The 19,038-nt window shown below is 54.1% G+C and overlaps 1 protein-coding gene across 6 annotated transcripts in view; it reads left to right on the top strand.

Moving 5' to 3' along the window:
• LSS (lanosterol synthase) overlaps positions 1–19,038 on the top strand; it is a 33,639-nt gene that overhangs the window by 12,021 nt on the left and 2,580 nt on the right. For 4 of the 6 annotated variants that reach the window (XM_075027727.1, XM_075027729.1, XM_075027732.1 and 1 more), the window contains 19 exons: positions 8,686–8,863; positions 9,170–9,278; positions 9,681–9,802; positions 10,138–10,234; positions 11,958–12,093; positions 12,320–12,428; positions 12,769–12,887; positions 13,326–13,423; positions 13,565–13,592; positions 14,211–14,267; positions 14,966–15,037; positions 15,743–15,793; positions 15,940–16,089; positions 16,445–16,541; positions 16,750–16,855; positions 17,416–17,481; positions 17,908–17,988; positions 18,287–18,457; positions 18,907–18,985. In XM_075027727.1, the coding sequence (XP_074883828.1) occupies positions 8,686–8,863; positions 9,170–9,278; positions 9,681–9,802; positions 10,138–10,234; positions 11,958–12,093; positions 12,320–12,428; positions 12,769–12,887; positions 13,326–13,423; positions 13,565–13,592; positions 14,211–14,267; positions 14,966–15,037; positions 15,743–15,793; positions 15,940–16,089; positions 16,445–16,541; positions 16,750–16,855; positions 17,416–17,481; positions 17,908–17,988; positions 18,287–18,457; positions 18,907–18,985 (1,926 nt within the window). Of the gene's footprint in view, positions 1–8,512; positions 8,599–8,685; positions 8,864–8,951; positions 9,091–9,169; positions 9,279–9,680; positions 9,803–10,137; positions 10,235–11,957; positions 12,094–12,319; positions 12,429–12,768; positions 12,888–13,325; positions 13,424–13,564; positions 13,593–14,210; positions 14,268–14,965; positions 15,038–15,742; positions 15,794–15,939; positions 16,090–16,444; positions 16,542–16,749; positions 16,856–17,415; positions 17,482–17,907; positions 17,989–18,286; positions 18,458–18,906; positions 18,986–19,038 lie in introns of those variants that run through there. The other 2 variants (XM_075027733.1, XM_075027730.1) reach the window with 2 other exon arrangements.

The raw sequence follows: 19,038 nt of genomic DNA, 5'->3' as shown, positions 1-19,038 counted from the left end.
AACAACCGATACCTGCAGGAGGAAAGGAAAGGGGAATTCATCCATGCTGAGGATGTGCACTTTAATTCCATGTCCCCACAGCTCTGGGATGCAGCTGCAGGGCCCCAGCCTGTGCCAGGAGGGTTTGCCAGCCAGGCATGTTTCTGTCCCACAAAATCCCATTTGCAGCCCAGCTCAGGCCTGCCTCCTGCAAAGCAGTCCCCAGCGATCCTGGGCTGCTCACTTCTGCCAGTGACACAACCCCAGGTTTACGTCTGCCCCCAAGGGGCTCTGCGGCTCCTCGCACACCTCCCCAGGCTCCCGTCGGTTTTCTCTGGCTCACGGCAGGGTGCTAGGTCCCCTCCCAACCACCCGTGTGCCTGATGGAGTTTGCACCTCCATCCTGGGAGCCCTCTTGAGCTGGGCAGGTTTAAAGAGCTAAAACTTCCTTGCTCACTGTCCCAGGCAGGGAACACTGCCAAGTGCGGGGCAGCACTGGGGGCATTAGCAGAGAGATGGGGGCACATCACTGGGACAGGACAGGACGGGAGGAGCTCTGCCCCCTCCTCATAGGCCTCATGTGTCGCGGTAGAGACGGACACGACAAGTAATAGATCATGCAAAATGGCTACTTTATTGTTCTAACACACCTTTTTATACCCTTCTTTTGAGTATGTGTTAGTATATGATTGGTTTGGTTAGTAACTAACAACTCATGATTGGTGAGTTCGTTAGGACGGTTCTTCTTATCACTATCTTGTTTTTGTACTGGTCTTCTCGGATCTTTCCAGACTCTCAAGGATACACTACAAGCTGCTCAAGGTCGCACTGTTCTCGAACTGTCAGGAATTCCGTAGGCTCGTTGCGTCCCCCGACAATTCCCCCTTTTTGTATTTGTGCTAAAGATATTGTCCCGGCTGCCCTCTGCAGGGCCCTTTGCAGAAGGCTGAAAAGACAGGGTAACATCAGGAGCATAGTTATCACAACCAAGATCACTACCCCCACAGTCTTGAGCAGAGATATCAACCATCCAGACAATCCCCAACCCTCGAACATCTTCGTCAGCCAATCTAATTCATCGCTTTCTGTCAGCTTACTGACTCCCTTCTTTAATTGTTGAATACTACTGAAAATGGATTCTGAGTGATCGGATAAATTCATACAACACATCCCTTCAAACTCATCACAACCATGTCCTTGTGCTAAAAGCAAGAAATCAATTGTAGCTCTATTTTGTAGTGTAGCATGTCTGACACTATCAAAGTCTAGCAGTAAATCAGATAATACTACACCAGTCTGTATTCAGGGACCCCAGAATTTGTGATTCCTGGGGTGGCAATGAGGGTGAATGCCCGATTCGTGGAAACCAGGCATTCCCATCCATTGAGTCCATGACCTGCTGCACAGGGGTCTCCATCAATAAGTTCTTAAACTCTGTTGATGTCAGTGTAACCCCCTATTAAACCTGCAAAAAAAGGATTGCTTGGTGTTACTGTACTAAGGTATAAGCAATCTTGTCCGGTCACATCAGCCAGGGTCATCCAGATGTTTTCTTTGGTTTGCGGCGGTATCCATGACTACGTCCATCTGAGGACTGTGAGGTAGATGAACCATCTGTACATTCTTGTGCTGTCTTGCTCTGCGAACTCAGCCCAGCAATCGGTAGGTGCCAGCTTTGCGTGGGCGTCCCCACGGAGGCAACGATGGCCTTGCTGTACACCAGCCCGATGCTCTTCGGAAAATCCCGGTATTTATACATTTGCAGAGGAACGGATTTCAACACACGTGGCCAGCGGGTGCCAAAATCCGCCTCAGTTGCAACCTATGACGCATGCGCTCGCTGGCCAGGCGCGCTGCACGAGTCATAGCCATCCTGTCTATTGGTTCATGGGCTTTGTGGTGCGGTTGCAATACACAGAGAATCTTGACCTGTTATATTGGCCAAGGTGACCTACACTTAGTTTTTTGGTTGAGGTGGTATTTATATTGCCGCACCTTCTGGGATGTTCCAGATGATGACAGTCACACAAATCGAGCGGGAGTCCATTGTGGGCCTGTATCTGTGGAAACACAAGCATAACCTCGCCCCCAGGTTAATAGCTCACATGGTCAATTCCACTGACCAGTAACTAAATCTTTAACATGTACTTTGATACCCTTTTGTAAATTCTGTGTTGAAAAGAGAGAAGTGTTGAGAAAGAGGAGGTAGGGAAGAATTGTCCCCATAACGGAGAAAGTTAAGAACATAAACTGCTTTATCTAAGCATGCCTATGGTAGTTCCCCAACCATTCCCCCTTTTTGTTTTTTTGTTTTTTTTTTATTCTGGCATTACCTTCCGTATAAAAACCTGGTGAAGTGGTATGACTCCAGATATGCATGATAAAATAAGGTTCTGTTCGTAGTTGAATACTTTTCCAGAGTTCTAAAAGCACATCAAATAATAATTGATTGTCTGACATGGTCAAAGCCACTTTGTCTAGTCGAGAAACTAAATTAGCTACATATGCTGAGTCAGTTACAATATTTACAGGAGTAGAAAAAATAGAAAAAGCAACAGCCATTGCACGCAGCTCTACCACTTGTGGAGAACCATTTTGATGCACTACTTTGCTGTTCCAGGTTGTTGTTTTCATACCATACTACTGCTGCTTTACCCGTTATTCCAGAACCATCTGTGAAGACAGTAGGGCCTTTCACAGGTTCCAACTGGCTTAAGTTTTTCTGACCAAATGGTATTTCTTGAGCAAATTTCAGGAGCGGGCACGACGGTAGATGATACGAAATCTGTCCTTGAAAACCCGCCATAGCTGCTTGCAGCTCATAATTGTTTGCCAGACACCATTCAAAGTACCAATTTTGAACAGGTAAAACAATCGTAGCTGGATCACGTCCTATTAGTTCTACACAGCGTTTTCTGGCTTTTATGATTACATCAGCAATAAGTTCAAACAAGCCAGGAGCAGTATTTCATGGCTGGAATGACAAAAACATCCATTCTAAATTACGTAATGGGTCATCCCACTCAGAATTCCACTGCACCAAAGCACCAAATGGCACAGTTTTGGCAATTAGCACAAAGAATTGTACCAATCGAGACAGATCAATTCGAGAAACAAATTTCTAGTATATACATTGTTCCACCATGTGAATTACATTTAACGCTTCCGTATTCAATATTCTGGGTTCTGTTGGATCATTGGAATGTTTTAATAAGTCCAATAGAGGTTGTAACTGCGAATTGGTCAGTCCAAGATAGGGCCTGATCCAGTCCAAGGATCCCATTAATTTCTGTACATCATTGAGTGTCTTAACCGCAAGATTAAGTTTCACAGGTTGGGGCACAACCTGCATGTTTGTAATTGCCATTCCCAAATATTTCCAGGGTGCTATTTCTTGCACTTTTCCAGGGGCAATAACCAACCCATATTGTCGTAGCGAATTTGTGGCCAAATTTTTCATTCATTCAACTGCTCCTTGTTGTCTGATGCTAACAGAATGTCATCCATATAGTAATAACAATAACTAGTGGGGAATTTTTCCCTTACAGGTGACAGAGCTTGTGCAACAAACCATTGACAAATGGTTGGTGAATTTTTCATGCCCTGCGGCAGAACTCTCCATTGATATCTTTTTGCTTGTTCCGCATGATTGATAGAAGGCACAGAAAATGCAAATTTTTTTTCATCTTGAGAAGCTAATGGAATTGTAAAAAAACAATCCTTAAGGTTCATGACAATGATTTCCCAATCTTGAGGGATCATGGCAGGTGAAGGCATGCCTGGTTGCAGAGCCCCCATCATGGCCATGACAGCATTGACTTACCGCAGGTCATGCAAAAATCACCATTTACCTGATTTCTGTTTTATCACAAACACTGGAGTATTCCATGGGCTGTGAGATGGTTCAATGTGTCTGGCAGCTAGTTGTTCTGCTACCAATTCTTGCAGGGCCTTTAATTCTTCAATTGGTAGGGGCCACTGATCCACCCACACAGGGTTATTTGTTAACCAGGTTAAAACAAGCATGGGTTGTCTAACACCCTGCAGCACAGTGGCCCCCGTTAAAAATCCGTGGTAATTCTCACCCCCCACTGCGACAAGCAATCCCTCCCCCATAAATTGCGGGGAGCTGCCGTCACATATGGTTTAATAACTGCTTGTTGGCCCTCAGGATCGGTAATCAGAACTGGTGTGTCTGCCGTCTTTGCTTGCGCAGAGCCTCCCAGCCCCACTACTCCCATACCAGCCTCCTCTGTGGGCCAGGTGGACAGCCACAGACAATCGGCAGTAATAGTCACATTGGCTCCGGTGTCCAGGAGCCCTGCAAGCCTTACTGTAGTCGGCGATCTTCCGTGATTCGACAGCGTGCACGTCATACATGGTCGGGATGACGAGACAGTCTGAGACCAGCAGAACTGAGGGGGTCCCGTAGAGCCGAAGCCTCCATCGCATCGCAGTTGCTGTCCTGCTCTTGAAATAGAACTCGAAAAAGGAACAAATTGAGCAATACGAGTACCTTTAGGGATTGTCACTGGTGGGTAGGGGGTCGAAACCATCGCACAAATGTGACCTGGTGATGTTTTGTGTGGAGAAGTTACATTGATATGCCCTTCACTGCCACACCCACAGCACTTTCCAGAATTTCTCATAGCATTGGCTATGGTGGTCACCGTGTGTTCCAGTGTCCCAGCTTTAGAACATGCAGCTACCATGTCAGGGACAGAAGGATCTCCTGGTAAAGCCTGTATGATCTTTTGACAGTCCTCATCAGCATTATCTCTTGCCAACTGTTTGCATAGAATCTGCCTTAAGACCTCATCTTCTACCTGTTTTTCCAGGGCGGCAGATATTTTTTCTACAAATTGTAAAAAGGGTTCTGTGGGGCCTTGGCAGATAGTGGCATATTTTTGCTTCGGAGCTGCCATGTCCATGGTTCGCTTCATTGCCATAAGGCCTATATTTTGTGCTTGTTCGAGAGCCATCGGAGGCCATGTAGCCTGCAGCTGAGGGCTACTATACTGCCCTTCACCAAGCAAAGCATCCTCTCCAAGGCCTAATCTCAGGTCACCCTGTAGCAGTCGTAAATTTTGCTGTGCTGCTGTGCGTGCCATCTGCCTCCAAGTAGATTGAAATACGTGCAATTGTATGGGCTGAAACAGCACGAGTGCTAGATGCATAACGTCATAAGGACACAGCAGATCTGTGCTGATTATACGAATAAGTTGCATCACCTCAGGAGAACTGATTCCGTATTTTTGTACTCTATTCTGCAAATCCTGCACTACTCTCCAGCCGATTGGATTGTGCTCATCGTGCCGGTTTGTGCCTGGAGCAGCTCTGAAAACAGGAAATGTAACAGGAGCCTCTGCTGCTTTATCTAGAGGCTTTAGAAACGCCGGTGTTAGAGAGCACGGGCTGAGGCGTTCTACTAGATCCCAGTTGCCAGAGTCGGCAGCATATTTTCTAACTCCCTCCCAGAACTGATCAGGGGATCTCAGGACCACAGTTATTGTGGATGGAGGGAGAGCCCCCAGCAGGGGTTCCTTCGGTATGGTTTTATCTGTGAGCTGCAGAGATCGCATAGTGTCAGTTAGAGATTTTTCTGCCTCAGTTTCATTTTGGCTCTCACTTTCCGTTCGGCCCTCACACTCAGTTTGACTCTCACCGTCCTTTCGGCCCTCAATTTCAGTACGGCCCACACTGTCCGGCTCGGTGTTAATCGCCACATCATTCTCCTCGGCGGGGGCTGATGGAGTCACCCCTTCTGCCGCCGCACCAGTAGGTGAGGAGGGCCCCTCATCGCCCGGTAGAGTAATTAATGGCATAGGAGGAGGAGGAGGTGAATAAGGGTATGATCTGATTTTGCCCATGAGGGGTTTTCTGCCCGCAACTGCTGAGATTGCAGCATTGGCTGCAGCTGTTACTTGAGCAGAAACTTTTTCATTGCTAACATTGTCAGAGTCCTCAGCTTTCTTTTGCTGATCTTTCGCATCACATTCTGCTGTCCATTCCTTCAGGGTCTCGCGTAATAGACACCATACGATCGCCAACATACACAGCTCTTTCTGTCCTTTAGAGATTTCACCAAACATTTTCCATCCCACTGCTTGCCACACACCCACACTGAATGCAGTAACTGTTGTGGCTTGAAAGCCTTGCATCTTACACCATATTAAAATCCTTTTCAAGCTTTGTTCTGGGGTTTTAACCCCTTTTCTTTTTAATAGGGCTTTCCAGGTAGACAAAATCGTCTCCTTTTCTTGTGTTAATTGCTGCCCCATTCTAACAGTTTTGTCCCCGGTGGCTCACCTTATTAGGTGTCTAGGCTCAGGTCCGGACCAGGCAGATTCCACTGCTCTCAGCTTCACCGGGCTCCGTCTCCGCAGCTTGTCTCGCTGCCCGTATACTCTTTCGCAGCGCTCGTCGCCGCCGGTATACTTCTTGCTAGTGCTGGATTTATTGCCTTTAAATGATCTGTTCACTCAGACGCATCGGGGTCACCATTTGTCGCGGTAGAGACGGACACGACAAGTAATAGATCATGCAAAATGGCTACTTTATTGTTCTAACACACCTTTTTATACCCTTCTTTTGAGTATGTGTTAGTATATGATTGGTTTGGTTAGTAACTAACAACTCATGATTGGTGAGTTCGTTAGGACGGTTCTTCTTATCACTATCTTGTTTTTGTACTGGTCTTCTCGGATCTTTCCAGACTCTCAAGGATACACTACAAGCTGCTCAAGGTCGCACTGTTCTCGAACTGTCAGGAATTCCGTAGGCTCGTTGCGTCCCCCGACACTCATGGACCGCTGTCCCATGGCAGCGCCTGCGGGAGGGTGACACCCCCCACCCCCCGGCACTGCACCCATGCTGGGGGCACCACGGCAGGGTTCATAGTGGGGACGCCTGACTCACCCCATCACCTGATACCAGAGGTGAAAAACCACCACCCGTCCTCACTCCAACCCTGGCAGTGTTTTTATAAGGGCCTGCAGACCCTTGTGCCCATGACAGGACGTGCCACATGTCTGTTCTCCTGTAGCCCCATGGTTACAGCACCCATAAAGCATAACAAAATGTTTCATGGGTGTCACCCCTGCCCGCCGCACCCCTCCTCACCCGGGCAGGGCCCTGGTATTTAGTGGGTGCCCGCCACCCCGGGCGAGCCGTGCCGAGGACGACGACTGGGGGTGCTGCTGGCAGCGGTGCTTTCGAAGGGTGCTGCCGGCATTGCCTCTGCTGGGAGCTTTTCTGCAGGTTGGGTGAGCGAAAGCGGCTGCCCAAGGCAGCGGCAGTGGCTGGTGGGTGCAGGGCAGCTGGGGAGCACAGGGGCAGTGGGAGCGTGGGCACCCACGGGTCCGGGTGCACCGTCCCCATGGCTGGCGCTGCACCGAGACACGGTGTCCCCAGCCCCTCGTGGTCCACGAGGACGTGGGCTGGGCACCCGGGCTGGGCTGGAGTGGGTTTATTATTTCCACCAACAATGGAAACGACATGCCCGGGCTTTAAGGGTGCACAGAGGTAGGGACAGTCACTCTCGGGGTTGGCGCTGTCACCCAAAGGGACGGGGTGGCTGTTGGGGTCTGCGGGGGGGCGGCACTCCTGGGCAAGCAAACATGGTCTCTGTGCCCGGGGCAGACACGGGGGACAGAGGAGCTGGGTCCCGGCTGCTGGCAGGGTGATGACAACCCCATGGTAGGAGGTGCTGCAAGGAGGGGGACGCGTGCAGGGACAGACACAGCGGCACATCCCCACGGAGCCAGGGGCAGCAACACCACGGCATGCCTGCGGAGCTGAGCCTGGGCTGGTGGCCCACAGCCCCCCGTGTGAGGGTGGGTCCTCAGGAGGAACCACCACTGCTAGGCAGTGAAGTGCCACCAACACCCACTCCACTGTGTGTGTGTCCATCTTTATAGATCGCCCGCTCGTCCAGCACCACCGTTAGCTGCTGTTCTTGCTCCTTGTCACCTGCTCCCCTCCGGATCCCCCTTCCCTGCCGGGCTGCCTGCCAGCCCCCACAAAGCATCACCCCCGTCGGGTCTGTGCACCAGCCTGCCAGGGAGTCTCTGGTGGAAACTTGGAGCTCTTGGGTTTAAATAAAAGTGCATTTAATGCCCGTGGTGCCCGCTGGGGCTGGCAGAGGCCGTGACAGGGACAACAGGTACACGCAGGCAGGAGGTTCCCGCCATCCCCCAGACAAAGTGGCAGTTCCCGGCCGGGCGACAGCCTCGTGAGAGCACCTTTACAGCCCAACGCCACTCGAGGCGGCTTTTGGTGAGGGCAAGGCACGCCCCCGAACCTGGCGCTGTCCCCCTGGCAGGCAGGCGTCGGGGCGGCGAGGGCCGAGGTGGTGGCCGAGGGGAGGCAGCCTGCCCTGCCCGGCCCGGCCCGGCCCGGCGGCGCTCGCAGCCCGGGGACCGTCCCCTCAGCCGCCGCGGACACCGGCCCGCGGGGGCGGCATTGCGGGGCGGGGGCGGGGCCGTCAGCCCGGCTCGGCGGCTCCATTGGCTGCCGCCCGTGAGGCGATGTCGGCCCAGGGCGGCGCGGCCCCGGCCCCGGCCCGGCGGCGATCGGGACGGCGGCGATCGGGACGGCGGCGATGGCGGCGGACGGCGGGTGGGTGCCGGCGCGGCGGAGGGGAGCCGGCGGGGCAGAGCGGGGGTGGCGGCGGCGGCCGCGGCTAACGATGCCCGTCTCCGGCAGGGCGGTGCGGCGGTGCGGCGGCCCGTGGCCCTCGGCGGCGGCCACGGCGCTGCCCGCCTGGCGGCTGCGCTGCGAGGGCGGCCGGCAGCGCTGGAGCTACCTGGGCGACGAGGGCGAGGCGGGCGGCGAGCGGCGGGCGCAGACGGCGCTGGAGGAGCACAGCCTCGGCCTGGACACGGTGCGGGGCGGGGGGGGGCCGGGGCGAGGGCCGGGCGGCGGGGCCCGGGCCGGGGGGCAGCCCCGGCTGAGGCGCTCTCTCCCCGCAGGGCGAGGCGCTGCCGCCGTTGCCGGCGGCCGGCACGGCCCGGGAGGCTGCCCGCAAGGGGATGGGGTTCTATGCCGCCCTGCAGGCCGAGGACGGGCACTGGGCGGGCGACTACGGCGGGCCCCTCTTCCTCCTGCCAGGTAGGCCCCTCGCGGGGAGGCGAGGGATGGATGTGTCGCCTTTGACTTGGTGTGAGAGCCAGCCTGTCTGATCTTCCAGGTCTCCTCATCACCTGCCACACTGTCAAGATCCAGCTGCCGGAGGGTTTTCGGAAAGAGATGGTGCGCTACCTGCGCTCTGTGCAGCTCCCAGACGGAGGCTGGGGCTTGTGAGTAGTAAAGATGCTTCTTTTAGTGATGGCACCTCCAAGGTCCAGCAGCTTGGAGCTGCTGTCAAATCCATCCAGGCTTGGGGAGTGGGACTTGGCAACTGTGATATCTCTGGGTGGTTGGACTTGCATGTGTAGCCCTCCAGGTATGCCTTCTGTCACTGTGGAGGCTGGAGCCTCAAGTCTGGCTGCATTTCTGTGGCGCTGTATCCCAAAGCATTGTGTGTGACAGGGTAGTGCAGAGCAATGCTTCTCCCTGGGTTGGTTGGATCTCCCCTTTTCCACAGTCACCTCTGGCATCCTGCTTCACCTTGACAAAGACAGCCCTGTGTGGTGAGTTGTGTCTGGCTAATGCTAACAGCTGGCTAATGGCTATGCTGTCTTTGTGCATGTGCGTGACAGGCATGTGGAAGACAAATCGACAGTGTTTGGCACAGCACTCAACTACGTAGCCCTGAGGATCCTGGGGCTCGGACCAGATGACCCTGACATTGTGCGGGCCCGTGTCAACTTGCACAGCAAAGGTCAGCTCCGTTCTGCCCAGCACAGCAGCCATGGGGCTAGTATGCTGGTGAGAGAGGTCTGGCCGGACCCGAGGGCTACATAGAACATGGGGGGGCTGCCAGGTAGTGGAGGAACTGTTGCTCTTGCTTGCCCTTGATGGCTCCTGGATTTTCAATTAATGATGGGAAAGCGTGTTACGTTTTTGTACCGTTGCCTGCTTGCCTTTTCTCGGGGCATGTCCCAGCCTGAGCGGCGTGCTCCCAAACATGGGGAGAAGTGGACCGTGCGATGAGGAAGAAAGCAGGGAGCTGGCATGGTGGTGTTAACCTTGAAAGCTGACAATTGCTCTCTGCAGGAGGTGCTGTGGGAATCCCTTCCTGGGGGAAGTTTTGGCTGGCTGTCTTGAACGTTTACAGCTGGGAGGGAATGAACACGCTTCTTCCAGAGATGTGGTATGTGCCGCCCTCAGTGTGGAGGTAGGGGGTGTTGTCAGTCCTGCCACCAGCCTCGACCCAGAGCTGTTCCAAGTGCTGGTATTAGCTGGGATAACTCCAGCTGTGGCCTGTAACTGGGGGTGCTTAGGCTGCTTGTCAGCTAGGAGTCCAGCAGCAAGGCCAGCCGGTGGGTGGATAGCACTGAACACTGCCCCAAAGGGAGATGCCAGAGCTCAGCCCTTTTAGCTTTACCCATGGGGTCCCTGATACATCTGTGTGCTCCCTGCCTGCCACCAGTATAGTAACTGGGCCCTAGCAGGACAGGACAGCCACAGGTAAGGCTGCCAGCTCTAACCCTCACTCATACCCTCTCTGATTACTCAGAGGGTGTCACAACCCCGGCTGGACAGACCAGGGAGGGGTCGTGGTGAATTTGGAATTCCCTCGCACTAAATTAAAGTGAAAGGACACCAAACAATTGGTTAAACATTTTATTCATGGCAGAAGCAACCTGAACTTGGAAGGCATAACAGTAGGTGGCAGGGTTTCACACAACAGGAATTGGCATGGAACTACCTCAGTAAACCGTGTAACTCGTGGTAACCATATATATTAATTCAGGGAATAAGGAGAGTCCTCCTGTTGAGTCATGAGGTTCAGAGTGGACCCCCTTGCTTTCTAGACTCCTCAGAGAGGAGCCCAGGGGCAGCTGGATCCACTCTTAGTCCCAGACTTGGTCAACGGTTTTATGTCTTAAAGGGATGGGGTGTAGGGATTATGGAAAACGGAAAGAGAGAGAGAGCAAGACAGAGAGAGAAAAAGGAAAAGAGAAAGATGTCACCAATACTGGGTCCAGCGTTGGTCCAGTCAGCCAAGGGGTCCAGTCCTGGTGGGCATGTGTGCATGGGCTGGGCCCTCGAACTCGTTAGGCTAATTAGGTGTCATGCACGGTTTGTGCTTTCAGAACTTTTGGGAAATGGGTTGGTGGGCTTGGGGGTCGTTCGGGGAGTAACTTCTTCCCTGCAGACATGACCATTGTTTGATCTTTGGCCATGCATGGTGAGCTGCCCTGCTCAGCATATCAGAACATGGAGCAGCCCACACTCCAGTGTGACCTCCTTCCCGTTGCTGATGTCTTGTGCTGATCTGTGCTGCTCCGCTTCTTTTCACCTGTGGTTCCTTGCTGTGCAGCATTCATTGTTATGTTGAGTTTGTCATTATGCAGAACTTGCCCCACCACGATGTTTAAGACATTAACTCAGTCTCTCACAGAGGGCAGCTGGATGTGAGAGAGGGAAAGTGTATGACATTTTCCCTGGCGGAAATCAGGGGCTGCACAGTACCCAGGGCTGCTGGTGCTTTGTCTTCAAATGCACTTAACCATCAGTCTGGGCCTCTGCCTTCAAAGTGAAGTGGGGAAGAGAGGGACCCCTGAACTGGCTTCTCCCCTCCCTCCTCTTCTGAGCTCGGGATCCTCCCTGCCCTGTGTCAGCTGGGCCAGGAGCGGTGTCTCCTGGCCCTGGTGGGGAGGGAGCAGCCCTGTTGGGGAGGATCTGAGCAGGGCCAGGCTGTGTGGATATTCCCTTTTTTTCTCCTGCAGCTGTACCAGCAGCAGTAGGCCTGGTACAGGGGATAGGAAAAGGCACGCCCTGCTCCGGGCATCCCCATCAGCACATCGTTTCTCCATGCTGCCCTTGGCCTTCCTTGTTCCTCACAGTAGCACCTTCTCTTTTGCAAATAGGCTGCTTCCTACGTGGTTCCCAGCCCACCCGTCCCGGCTCTGGTGTCACTGCCGCCAGGTTTACCTCCCCATGAGCTACTGTTACGCCAGGCGTCTGTCAGCAGAAGAGGATGAGCTCATACGCAGCTTGCGGCAGGTAAGGAGCTGACCCTGGTGGGACTCCCCAAAGAGGATACATGGCTCCCTGACCACCTGCTGTGCCAGCCATGTCCTTTTGGACCAGCCCCTGGCTTGCAAGGTGACAGTTCTCATACCTGCACAGTCGCTCTGTCCAGGCAGCGGAGCCAACTTCCAGCCGTAAGCTGCCTCTGGGTGCTTGCTCCCAGCTTGCCAAGCTGATGCCCTTCATTGTTTTGTGCCAGGAGCTGTACGTGCAAGACTACACCAGCATAGACTGGCCAGCCCAGAGGAACAATGTGGCTGCCTGTGATGTGTACACCCCGCACAGCTGGCTGCTGGGGGTTGCCTATGGTGAGTGCGGTGTTGGCTGGGGTGGGAGCGCCCTTGCCATGTGTGCTGGTGGTGGTGGAACTGAAGCTGCCTTGTACCATGGGGGCTCTGTAGGGTCTACTGCCAGCTACTGGTGTATGCCCTGGAGCTGGGATGGAGACATGGACTGTGTGATCCTTGGGCTTCTCCCTCCATGAGAGCAGCAGGGCCTTGTGCCCGGGACCTCAGGCAACTCTGGGGCAGAGCAGTTCCCATGCTTTCCTTGACTGGTCATCACGTGAGCAGTGGTGCAGCCTGCCACATCAAGTGAATCTGGCTGCGTGGGGTGGGTTTTTCATTGCATGTCCCTCTCCTCCTGTAGCCATCATGAATGTGTACGAAGCCCATCACAGCACTCACCTGCGGCAGCGAGCCATCACAGAGTTGTACGACCACATCAAAGCTGATGACAGATTCACCAAGTGCATCAGCATTGGGCCGGTAGGACACTTACTGTCAATCCTTTAAAAATCTTGCCCTTTGCTCTTTAGGGACCAGCTTGTGGCCCCCCAGCCCTTTGCGATTGTGATGTGTAACCATAATCGCCGGATCTTGCTCAGGCACAACTCTGGCTGCTCCTAATGCTCAAGAGCTTAATGCTAACAGGGCACAGAAGATGCAGAGGGCATGGGGACAGCCATGGCCCTGGTGAGGGACACCTGTCCTTGTGGTTCAGGGAAATCATCTGAGAGGAAGCTCTGGAGTAATCTCATGGCACCTGCCCCACTAACTCAGCTATGCTGAGTGATGCCACAGATGGAGCTGTTGGGATCAAGCCTGGGACCACCTCCAGATGGCTTTGTGCTGGGTGGGAGGGGTATATGTCTCTGGGGCTGGAAAAAGCTGTAGCCAGAGCTGTGACAGTGCTGCTCTCTGCAGATTTCCAAGACTATCAACATGCTGGTTCGCTGGTTCGTGGATGGGAAAAACTCCCCAGCTTTTCAGGAGCATGTTTCCAGGATCCCCGATTATCTCTGGTAAGGTTTGAGCATGGCCCATCTGGCACAGTGTAGGGCTCTGATCCCTGTGGCTCCACAGGACCACACTGTGGCTCCTGACCCGCTTCCTGGCACTCTTGCTGTGCCTGTGCTGCAGCATTCTGCTCTCTCCTCCCACAGGCTGGGCCTCGATGGCATGAAGATGCAGGTGAAGTGCTGTAGGAGTTCAGCTGTGACTGAGAGGGACCCTGACGTGCTGGGGCAGCCCATGGGATAATGGGATAGCTTGTTCACCCTCGGCCTGAGCTCCTGGCATCTCACCTTTGTTCCCTGGTGGCCTTGTCTGTCTCGCTGCCACTTCCCCTGGCTGTGCCAGGAGTGAGTAGTATCCGTCCTGCTAGTTTGCCTCTCTGTGGCTATGAGCTGAGGGGGCTGCTCTAGGCCTCCATCCCCTTCATCCCCATGGATCCTGGGAGAAGGGAAGGAGAAAGACAGGCCCCTGATACTGCACGTGGACCGAGCTGTGCTTCTCTCATAGCCGTTGTATCCCTCTCCTCCTTATTGCTAGCCACCTCTCCTGTCTTGGCTGTGCACAGAGCAGGCTGAAGCAGCTGTCTCATTTCCTATGCCCTTGCTGTCCCTGAGCTGCTGCATCTGTCCCCTCTATGCCAGCACATCAGCCATGATGCTGAGTGACATAAAACAGATGCAGGGTGGAGGGAACTAGTGGGGGTAATGTAGGAGGGATATGCTGTCCCATAGACCCCGCAGCTGGGTCAGGCTGCTGCCAGCACTTGCCCCTCACTAACTACTTTTTCTCTTCCAGGGCACAAATGGATCTCAGCTCTGGGATACTGCCTTTGCCATCCAAGCCTTCCTGGAGGTAATGCACCCCTCAGTGCTGCATGCTGCCTTGGGAAAATGGTCTCTCTGGCACATCCCCGAATACCAACAGCTCCTACTGTGCATCCCCTCAGACCTCTGCTGTGCCACTTCTGGCATTGCATCATATGACTGAGCCAGGCAAACACATGTCTTCTCAGAGCCCACCTCAGCCATGGTAGGCAGGGTGCCCAGCACAGCTGGTACAGCCCATCTTTGCCAGCTGCTTTTGAAGCAGGAGGCCAGAGCACCGGCTGAGTGGGTCAGGTTAAACTTCCCAATGGCTGCAGTCCTGTGGTAAAACCCTGGCAACTTCCTCCCTGCTCTGCTTGGCCCTAGAGCATTGCCATTTGGCAGGAACAGTGTGTAGGTCTCCTGCTTTCCTGCACTGGGGCAGAGACAGCTATGGTGGGTATGCCTTATGGAGGGTGGTGTGATTGCCCTGGTAAGCCCCTAACCTGGTCATGCAAATATCTCTTATGCCAGCAACAGCTGTTGGTTCAGTTCTCACTGTAGAGGTTTGTAATGGAAACAGTAAACAAAGTATGAATGCAAACCTACAGAAAGGGCTGTATGAAGCACCAGGCATTAATGGCACCTAGATCAGCAGGTCAGCAAGGTCCCAGCACATCCTTTTCTTGAGGGGCACGTTTGGTGGCCACAACTTGCTGACTGGTGCCTGTGCACCTCTGTTTTTAGGCAGAAGCCCAGAAGATGCCTGAATTCACATCCTGCCTCCAAAATGCCTACGAGTTCCTCCAGTTCACCCAGGTGAGCGGAGCCAGTTGGTGTCTCACACACTGGCTATGCAGATCTGGCTCCTTCTTAGAGCTCTGTTGGATGTTTCTGTTGCCTTCTGAAGAGCTCTTCTGAAGGGCTGGACTAGCAAAGTCCTAGAGACAGCCTCATGTTTTCTGCTCCCTGTTGCTGGGAGCTATCTTTGCAGCTTGGAGATGACCTTGGCCAGGCTCAGGGATGTTTGGATTAGCTGCGTGAGCTAAGAGAGGCTGGAAAACTAAGAGCTTAGTCTTCTTTGCCCTTCGTCCTGTCTCGTGCCCATGTATTTGAGGCACCCTTCTGGGAAACCCAGATTCCTTGGCTAGTGACTGCATGAGCTCAGCTCCTGCTGGCCAGGCCAGTGGCTCAAAGTGGGAGTCACCGTTGCCAGCAGCTTGGTGCAGATGCAGTCAGAGTCTTGCTCATGGTGCTGCCAATAGGAGCATTGAAAGCAGATGGCTCCCTGGCAGGAAAGCACCCAAAAAGGGAACTTTAGGAACACTTGCTGAAACCAGGCCAAACTGTGATTTCTCTTCAGCACTCCCTGCTCCAGAGCTGACCTCCTTCCCTGTCTGCCTCCCTCAGTAAAAGATGGGTCGTGCCCAGTCCCCTACAGTTCTGCATCTGCAATGGTTTCAGCCCATGGTCCTGCAGCCAGGCACCTCCAGCCTGCCCTCACTTGTTTCTTGTCTTCTCCAGATCCCAGAGAACCCACCCGACTACCAGAAATATTATCGCCATATGAACAAGGTATGATGGCTGGAACTGGTCTCTAAAGGACACATGAATGGGGCAGGGATTTGGGCAGAGGTATAAGAATGAGGGGCAGCACCTTCCCCCTTACAAGAACAAAACAGGTCAGGGGAAGGTGCTGAGCCCTCCTGACCCCTTTCCAGGGTGGTTTCCCCTTCAGCACTCGAGACTGTGGCTGGATTGTGGCAGACTGCACAGCAGAAGGGCTGAAGTCAGTTATGCTGCTGCAGGAGAAGTGCCCCTTCATAGCCAAGCTTGTCCCCCCTGAGCGCCTCTTTGATGCTGTGAATGTGGTAAGTGCTGCAAAAATTAGGGCCAGGGGAAATGCGGGCAGCTAAACCAAGCTAAAATAAGAGAATTCAAGGCCTGATGAGTTATTATGTCTGGTATTACTAAGTTACTACAAGGCCCATGGCCTGGTATGGCAACACCATATTTACTGTGATACAGAGCTACATATGTGACATAATGTAATGTGATGTGATAGACCAGATTGGGCCTGCCTGTCATTGTGGTTTGGGACCTGGGTCATCTGCCAACCCCATGGACTTTTGGGTCTGACTTTGTCCTCACACCTGGTTTGGGGCCAGACTGGGGTGGTACTGCCTGTGAGCCAGTCCCAACCCCTCTCTCTGATTGTCTGGGCAGTTGCTGAGCATGAGAAACTCTGATGGAGGCTTTGCCACATATGAAACTAAGCGAGGAGGCCACTTACTGGAGCTGCTGAACCCCTCAGAAGTGTTTGGTAAGGGGAGTGTGTGGGGCTGGTCATCCTGTCCGCTGTGAAGGGACAGAGTGGACTGGCCTTGCCGTGCCCAGTGGGTGCCTGGTTTTGTCCCAGGTCACTCTGTGGGATAAGTGTGCCCTGGGTCCAAGGCAGAGTTTGGTAGCATGTGGCTCGGAGGCTCCCCAGCAGAGCGGCTGTTGTACTGATACCCTTCACCTGCTGGCAGGCGACATCATGATTGACTACACCTACGTGGAGTGCACATCGGCTGTCATGCAGGCACTGAGACACTTCCACGACAAGTTCCCTGAGCACAGAGCCCCAGAGATCAGGTGAGGCACTGAGATGAGAGTCAGGAAGGGGAGAATACAGGCTGCAATGTCCCGCACTGCCTGCCATGGCCTCTGTTGGCACAGTCTCTGCTGAGCCTTGTCAGGGGTCTTGCCTGGATCTCTGCCTTGGCATTGAACAGCCTCTGTGGTGGCCCTTGGTGTGTGCACAGCTGGGATGCTGGTGACTTCTCCAAACCAGAGCCCCCCACAAGGGGCTGGGGCCCAGCCTCTCTCAAGGAGCAGGGCATAGGCTGTTTGGGATCAGGCTGGGGGAAGTTGGTGGAGATCTGCCTGCCTCTTGACTTAGCAGTTGCCTTGATCTTGCAGCCGGTTGTAGGCAGGGTCCCCTGCTTGCATGCTGGCATGAGGTAGAAAAGCACTCAAGTGGTGCACGATTTGGCTCTGAGATCCTGATCAGCATGGCTGCCTGTGCATGCTCTTGCCTCTTGAGCCCTCTAATAATGGGACCTGTCAAAGCCTCAGAGGACTGATGGATGCCCTTAACGAAGTAGCCATTGAGTTAGACCTGCTTCTGAAGCAGCTGTCTTTTTCCTGACCAGGGAGACTCTGCAGAAGGGCCTGGACTTCTGTCGCAAGAAGCAGCGAGCTGATGGGTCATGGGAAGGGTAAGCAGTGTTCCCTGTGCCCGGTTTTCCTCTGGCTGCCCCAGTGTGAGGGGGACCATGATGGCAAGCATTCCTGGCGGGCAGGATCTGTGGGAAGGGCAAGCAGGGGCTGATCCTCCTGTAGGTCCTGTGCTTTGCTCTCCTTTCCCTCCAGCCCAAGCAGAGCAGGCACCTTGTGCATTACACAAGACCTAGAGGACCCCTGGGGGCTAGGGTGGCTCCAGCTCCTCTGGTCCCAGAGTGTCTGCTGATGCCTGAGTGAGCTGGGAGCAGATGCTGGTGGGACTGGGCATGGTTGTGCCATAGGGGAAGGCAGGCTGCAGCTCTATGCCTGTGTCTGCTTTTGCTGTGAACACAGACATGTTGCAGCCTGTATCCACCTGGGGCCTTGCACCCTTGACAGCACCGCTCTCCCCTTCCTCCTAGGAGCTGGGGGGTTTGTTTCACCTATGGCACCTGGTTTGGTCTGGAGGCGTTTGCCAGTATGCAGCACACATACAGTGACGGGTGAGAAGGGGCTGTCTGGTTCCCTTGTCCCTACCTATCTCTTGGGCCGGGGCAAGACTCTGTGGTGGGACTGGGTGGATGCCCTGGCTGCATGTGGGCTCTCCAGCTCCAGGTACAGCTTCTCCCAAATCCTGTGCCTGCGATACAACCAGCACACTTGCTGCCTGAGCCTCAAACTCGGGGCAGCCCCACAGCCATGGGCAGGGCAGAGCACAGCTCCTGTTTGCAGGTGGGAAACACAGGCGTGCAAATGCTCCCTGTCCCCAGCCCTGTCTGATTCTCTGCCTCATCCTTCCAGGGCTGCATGCCGAGAGGTGGCCCAGGCCTGCCAGTTCCTCCTCTCCAAGCAGATGGCAGATGGTGGGTGGGGAGAGGACTTCGAGTCATGCGAGCAGCGCACGTATGTGCAGAGCGCCATGTCGCAGATCCACAACACATGTTGGGCCCTGCTGGGGCTCATGGCTGTCAGGTAGGAGCAGCCCTCACCTCTTCAGGCACCACCTGGCCCTGAGTGTTCTATGAGATGGGAAATGCAGGCTGGGTTGTGTGGCAGGGCCCTGGTCCTGGCTGGCATGGGCCATGCACGCATCCGTGTTTGTTCGTGATCTCATTGGTCACAAGCCTTCTGCAATGAGGGACTAGCCTGCGCAGTGCTCCACAGGCCAGCAAGGCTCATAATGCCGGGTGAGGGGGAGCCAGTGCAAAGCAAAGGTCTGGATCACAACTGCAGGCCTCCAGCCTGGGAAAATGTTGCCATATTCATAATGCCTGGTGTCCTAGGGTTGCGAGGGGCCTTCCCAAAGCACTCGGCATGCCTGGGACAAGCTTGGGGCAGTCTGGAGGTGGTTGAGTTCCCTAAGCAGATGGGGATTTGCAGACGGTTTGGATGAGTGCTCACATTTCCCTCGTGCTTTGCAGGTACCCTGACATTGATGTGCTGGAAAGAGGCATCAAAGTGTTGATTGACAAGCAGCTGCCCAACGGGGACTGGCCTCAGGTATATCTTTCTTTCCTCTGGTCTTTCCAAGGCATTCCCTAGTGTTGCAGATG

Source organism: Buteo buteo, chromosome 5, assembly GCF_964188355.1.
Source record: "Buteo buteo chromosome 5, bButBut1.hap1.1, whole genome shotgun sequence".
Classification (NCBI taxonomy): Eukaryota; Metazoa; Chordata; class Aves; order Accipitriformes; family Accipitridae; genus Buteo; species Buteo buteo.
This window is presented reverse-complemented; position numbering and strand designations above follow the sequence as displayed.